Raw genomic sequence first — 6,817 nt, forward strand, 5'->3', positions numbered from 1 at the left:
CAAAATTGAAGCTGCTAAGAATGCAAGAAAGGCAGAGAAGCTACCAATATGGAAATTATAATCTTGTACTCTATGACAAGATTTTTTTGTTAAATTATTTCCTTGATTTAGGCACTGTATTTTTTTGTCAGTTTCAAACTTTGAAATTGAATTATCATATTAAGGTGCAGTTTCAATTGCAAGGAATTATTAAATATGTAATCCACTCATATTTATTGAGATGGTAACTTCTGTAATGCATTAACATTTTGCAGTTTCAAGTCTTTATATTATTATTATTTTGCAAATTTACAGTTTTCTTCCATCATTCACACTTTATAAGCATTAGTCTTCCTTGGTAGTAACAAAACTTACATGCATTGGCTACTCATACTCTTGGTCTACTTTCAAACATTGTAACTTGTAAATCTCTTAAATTACCACCTACTAGCCATTAAAATCTACAACCAACTGGTACTATAAAGTCATGGACCTATTTACCTTGTTTTGTATATTACAACACAAACTATAATACACAAACAACTACCAAAATGGCCTCTTGGAAGAAACCTATCTCAAACTACTGCAAACTCAATGTTCAGGGACTTTTTAACATATCACAAAGGAAGAGCTCTGTTGGCTGCATAATAAGGGACAGTAATGGATACTGGGTCATGGGTTGTGGAGGTGTCATAGGCTTGGCAATACCAACCACTTCACAGTTGTGGGCAATATATTATGGTCTCAAACTTGCATAGGAACATGATAAGTTAAGGTTGATGGTTGAATGTGAAGATGCTGAAGCAATGCAACAGATCATGTATCCTGATCCTAATCATCCTATGGCTGATCTTGTTACCATGATCACCAATCTCCTCAGTGAGAAGTGGGATGATCTCCAAGTCTACCATACCACTTCCTCTTCTAACACTGCTGCCGATGCTTTGGCAAATCATTGTCTTTCTGGTGAGGGAGGGATCGATGAGTTTGAGGACCCTCCTTATGCCATCAAGGACATCATTGCTGAAGAGGGAGCAAACTAAGCTTGGGGGGTGTTGGGGGTGTCTTTTTTTCATGTTTTTCAATAAATTTGTGATTGTTTGATGTTATGCATGATCCATTTCCTCCATCTAATTCACTGTTACTATTATGTTTTTAAGACTTTGATTTTGTTTTTTAATCAAGCAATTACAATCAGATCAAACAAAACTAATCTAAAATATAATGTAGTAATTCAATTCAACATAACATTTTCATTGATTAAAGAGTACTCTTGATTAAACTAAAAAAACAACAACCTAAACCATTATTACATAGCTGATCACAACCAACACAAATACTACAACATATTTCATCCATTTCTTGTTCTCTGTCCTAAAACTAGCATTTTTTAATTCCTCCATGTGAAACAATCGAAGCTCCTGCATCTCCTCTTCATTATCCTTTATGCGACTTAGCAAACCATTGATCACAACTCGTGCTCTAGTGGACATTGGTGGATCAACCCATCTGAAATAGTTACATCCTCGAACCCCGTTTATGCAGCTCATGAATCTTCTTCCAGCGTTGTTTTCAGTCCATGTTGCTCTTGAAATCGCCATAGACCCACAGTAGCAATTTTCCACCATTTCACTGCCCAAATGTGCTTGATTTTGATTTTGGTACCCTACAAATGATGTGTGACTTACAAACACAGGTCCCAAACTTGATTGCAAGCCTTATAACGGACTGATAGCCGTTGGCTTTGTGAATGTACAGAATTGCCCTTGACAGAGTTAGTGTAGACTTAACGGAAAGTACACACTTTGCATAGTTTTTAAAACATTAAGTACACATTGTGCATTCTTGAAACATTAGTTACACGATGTGCAGTAAAGACAAACTCTGGGTACACATAATGCATTTTACTCATGCTATTAACTGCATACATTCTGGAGATGTTAATCATGCATATTCTCATGTTGTCGACCGAATTAATGAGATGCGTAGGCGTCCTTGACGTATCTCTTTCACACATATCTTCAGATAAGCTAACCAAGCTGCTGATTTTCTTGCTAATTTGGATCTTGATAATGGTTTTGGAGTCGAGGTTCTGTACGAACCTCCTGAATCTCTAGCCAATCTTTTGCTATTGGACATTCAGGGAGCTTCTTTTCGTTCTCTAGCTAGTTCGCCCAGGCTTGTTGGGCCGAGACCTCTGGTAACTAATCTCAGGGTAGTACCCTTTCCATTCAGAATAAAAAAAACGCTTAAATCTCAAAGTAGTCACTAAAGTGAAGGGCATATATCAAAATTACAATCCTTGTTATCGGGGACTCGTTTACATCACTACAGTAACGAGTAATGACAGTGTCGTTAGTCAAAGCTGTTGACTAGACAGATTTTTTTTACATTAACGGAAGTCACCACTGGGTAGATATCATCAGACTTGGAATGCAAGGACTACAACTAAGCCCATCTAATAATAGAACTTATACATCATAACATACACATATACAAACATACGAATTAAGTTCCCCCAATTTTGAAGTATAAACCCTAAATTATTTTAAAAATCTTGCTGATACAATAATTACACAACCACAAGTTTATGTTTTGAAACTCATAAGAAGATAAAATAACTTCTTTTTTCTGATACATTGTCGGAGTATTTAGAAAATCATGGAACTGAGTTTGATGGATGAATCTTCAATATATAGATGGTAGTGTATTTACGTCATAAAAATTAGCCAGATTCTTGTAATTGTCGATAATTTGCTAAATTTATCTGCCATTGTTCGTCATTTTCTTTTAGGTTCTCTTCCCTATTGTATTGTATATATGTATGTAAGTGTATATGTGATCTTTAATTCGTTCTTTTTTATATTCTTGGGTTTCATTTATTTTAATTTTTTATTTGTAGAAGAAAATATATTGCTTATTTAAAAATTTGGCAGAAATTATTGATAGACTTACAAGTCTCCAAATTATCAATTTAAAAAATTTTGTTCAACAAATTTTTGGTTTCTATTATAATTTTTCGATAGTTTCATGAATGTTTTTTAAAAAAAAACAATTTTAATATATTTGAGATCATAATTTGAGTTGCACCTTTTCAAAATATAAGAAAAAGACTTTTTATTAAGATCATATTATTTTTTAAATAAATTGGTGACTAAATTTTCATTGAGAATTTTTATAAAATTTCAACATACAATATATTTTATACAAAATTAAATTGTAAGATTATGATACAAATAAATTTGATTTAATTTTAAAAGTTTCAAAACTGTTACTAAACTTCCGTAAAACATTCCACCTGTTACTTCTGTTACTTCTGTTAAATCTGTTATTTTTCCGTCAAGTCAAAGAGGTTGACTAACGTGGCTGTCATTAACAGCCGACTAGAGTGATGCAACTGAGTCCCCGATAACTATAACTAGGATCGTAATTTTGATATATGCCCTTCATTTTAGTTCATTTTAGTGACTAGCTAAAAAAAAGAGTTTGTACAGGTACACAATTTTATCAAAACTGTAATTCACTAATACCATTACAGAGTTAAAGAACTTTTGAGGAAACTCAGAGTGGTTTGATTGAGCATCCTGTATAGTGAATACTCCTACCTTTTCACCAAATAGTGTTGCTGTGCAAATAGTTTAGTAAACTTTACATAAGCCAAATCTTGATTTTATAACCTTTAGTTGTTCGCAATTATATTCAATATTTAAATTTTACACAAAGAAATACAATAGTTTTGAAGTTTTGTTATCATCATTGATGGTTGTTAGAGCAAGTCCAATAGTGTTCTAGTGGATTCCTTATAAATATTATAAAATATTAGTTCTTAGTGATTTAAGACATGATTTTGAAATTGAACTTCAACAATGATCCTTATCTTCATTCCTTATTAATATTATATTAATAAATTTGAAAATATATGGACAAAAAGTGAAAGAAAGAGAGAAAAAAAAGTAAAAAGAAGAAAGAGAAATGAATTTTTTATTGCTAAAAGTGTTATAAGGTAGCACTAGAAGTTTCTTAAAGATAAATAAGGAATGTCATGTCTTAGTGATTAAGAGCTCATATAAGGGAGTTGTTGCACTTGCTCTTACGATACTTATCTTAGGCCTCTGCACTCCCCTTCTTCTCTGTACACAGTAATAAAAGAGCTTATTAAGATAAATCATTCATATACTACAAACCAATCATCCAAATAAACTAACAGTTGAAATGGCATAACTTACAATCTTAACCTGCATAAAAATCTAGCGAAGAAGAGGACATCTTACTTCACAAACACTCTCATTGCCTTATTGTAGGTTGTTTCAATTACTCCTTTATCCACATCCGTTGCTTGGCCTGAAAGTTGTATAAAAATGCAACAGAAAAATCACAAATAAGTTTGTGCTCATTAATGTGTAGACCGGAAAAACTAACATAGACAACCCAAAATGTACTCAATCCCGTGTTTATAAGAATGTAGCCTCAATTTCAAGATACAACGCAAACCTGTGTTTTAGTTTCAACGCAATTGTTCAATTGATTTAAACTGCAACGCTGGTACTTCTCTAGGGTTGTAGTCAGACTACATCAAAAACATTAACCTAATTAAAGTTCTTCTACAATCAGTATATACACATAGCAGTTTACGAAACATGGTACATTATCTTGCTCCATATGATATTATACTCTGGTACTTCTGGAGGGTTGATTATATGCATAATATGTCTTTGTTTGAAATAATTTATAAAATCCACCACATGCCAAGGTAAGCAAGAGATTCTTTACACTTTCTTTTGAGCTTTTCTTAGATAATAGATTTATAATTTACTGGTTACCGATAAGTAGGGGGTTTTCAATTGTAGGATGATGCTTTGATTGTTCTAATACGATGAATTGTTTGTGGAAACCACTTGCTTGTTAGATTCTATTTCCCTAGGTCAGGCTATTAAATTGTCTATAAATTAAACATAAAACTTTTGCAGACCTGCCATACAGTCCCTTGAATATCTTAAACCTTGTATGTATGCATGCTACAATTATCTGGGTTATCTTCCCAGTGTTGTCTGCAATTGGAAACAGAAACCGAAGCAATCTTGAGTTGCACCCATCTTAGGCTGTAGTATTACCCATTGGCTGTAGTAAAAAAACATTGAGGGATACGATTAAGTTAAGAAATTGCTCATGGCCATTTAACCTCTTACTGGAAGATCAGGCAGGAGGACTACTTATTACTCACTTTCACTAATTTTAATCAAAACTTCCACAGTTGTCAGTAGTCCTCCCAATGTTTCGCTAGCCAGCTCTAACTCGATTTCTGGAATCATTACAATTGCAGTGTCTGGCTGTTAGTCCAAAGAATGAAAGCAATAAACTTCATTCACACGTAAGAAATAGAAGGTTTATCTTTTAGCATCAAATATTAGAGTTCAACTTCAGAGGCAGGAAGCAGAAATGAATGCATAAATGCATTCATGATAGTTCAGCAGAAAAAATTGAAGCTGAATAGTCCTGAAAACACAACAAATCACATATAAGATCGGGCATGATTGGTTGCTTAATGATTTAGTAACCTGAAAAATTAACCGATCGCCAAGGAGATTATCTCAGTGTTACATATTGCAATGCTCTCAACACGCTTAAATTGCAGGTGAGATTAAGCAAACACTTAAAATCGCAAATTTCGTTTTCACCATTTCAAGTGCATTAAGCCATTATAAATATTATCAATTTGTTCAGTATTCACCCCTAGATAACTAATTGGTATTTACATAGAAATATGATATCATGGATAGCGTGTATAATTAGGCTATTCCTTTAAGATGTAAAACACAATTTTATTGAGTTTAAAAAGTTGATTGCACTTAACTTCCCCTACAAGTAAAGATATCTTACCTTGCCTACATGTGAGTTGCCACTGCATATATGCTAAAAGGTAGTTGTATAGATATACTCACATCATCGGCCTTATTAACCAACTAAAGCTCTGTGTCTGATCTGAAAAGCAACTGAAAGAGATTATATGGGTGAGAAGTTGTCTTTCAAAAAGTACTGCAAATTGAAGTTATTTTTCGGTTTAAATTTATATAAAGAGTTACCAAAGTTGGGAGAAGATGTACTAATGTCTATCCATTTAAATTGGGTTGGAGCATGCCAATGCATTTGTAAAAGACAGTAATTATTTCCATCCACGGTCATCTTTCTCGTCCATTCATCAAAGTGTACTTGTCAAAGTGTTACTGCACATAGATATCCACACAAAAGGTGGTTGTAAGCTCATAAACTGGAGGTACACATACAAAGTTGATATCATGATACACTTAAAGCTTGGGTTCCCAGCAATTTCAAGAGTTACAACTATTAACTCATAATTCATTCCTATCGGCATTTGTATATATCTTGAGTCTACTAATATTCTCTTCAATGAAAACTAATATCATCAAACACATAACAGTACATCTCCAGAAGTAATATTAAAAACATTGCAATAAAATGAGTAAGAACTGACATCAAATACTTACCGTGCATATTATATTGAACATATTATTCATTGTCAGGCCTCATCGTTGTCATATTGAAAATCATGACACGATTATGTATACATTTATGTTTAAGTTCCTGCACAATTTAACAAAATAACATAAACCACCGGAATGTAAATAATCATACCATGGATCATATCTTGTGAGGTGAACAAATCCTCACTTATGTTACTACCTCCCTCCTGCAATTAAACAAAAACAACTTTAAAGCAAAGAGCATCATAATCTATGAAAAACAACAAAAAGATAAATACATGGTCCATGTAATAGTTACTTAAGGCTTATGTAATAAAAAAAGCAAGCAATACAATATT

General features: G+C 33.0%; 1 protein-coding gene and 1 long non-coding RNA gene across 2 annotated transcripts; one reads left to right on the forward strand and one right to left on the reverse strand.

The window, feature by feature from the left end:
• Window positions 1-530: 530 nt before the first annotated feature.
• On the forward strand, window positions 531-1,022 carry LOC141715246 (uncharacterized). The gene is made up of 2 exons (XM_074518721.1): window positions 531-680; window positions 738-1,022. The coding sequence occupies exons 1-2, from the start codon at window positions 531-533 to the stop codon at window positions 1,020-1,022; spliced, it is 435 nt and encodes a 144-aa protein (XP_074374822.1).
• Window positions 1,023-3,939: 2,917 nt separating this feature from the next.
• On the reverse strand, window positions 3,940-6,470 carry LOC141713702 (uncharacterized). Its single transcript, XR_012572023.1, has 7 exons — window positions 6,060-6,470; window positions 5,857-5,969; window positions 5,201-5,472; window positions 4,949-5,097; window positions 4,471-4,546; window positions 4,206-4,320; window positions 3,940-4,109 (listed from the first exon to the last, which is right to left on the reverse strand). It is a non-coding gene; the product is annotated as an uncharacterized LOC141713702 (long non-coding RNA).
• Between the last annotated feature and the right edge of the window lie 347 nt (window positions 6,471-6,817).

The sequence above is a fragment of the Apium graveolens genome, chromosome 3 (assembly GCF_009905375.1).
Source record: "Apium graveolens cultivar Ventura chromosome 3, ASM990537v1, whole genome shotgun sequence".
Classification (NCBI taxonomy): Eukaryota; Viridiplantae; Streptophyta; class Magnoliopsida; order Apiales; family Apiaceae; genus Apium; species Apium graveolens.

Coding starts and splice junctions, on each gene's coding strand:
- LOC141715246 (XM_074518721.1), top strand. CDS start 531: ATGGCCTCTTGGAAGAAACCTATCTCAAACTACTGCAAACTCAATGTT. Junction 681..737: donor GTGGAGGTGTCATAGGCTTG/GCAATACCAACC, acceptor AAACTTGCATAG/GAACATGATAAGTTAAGGTT.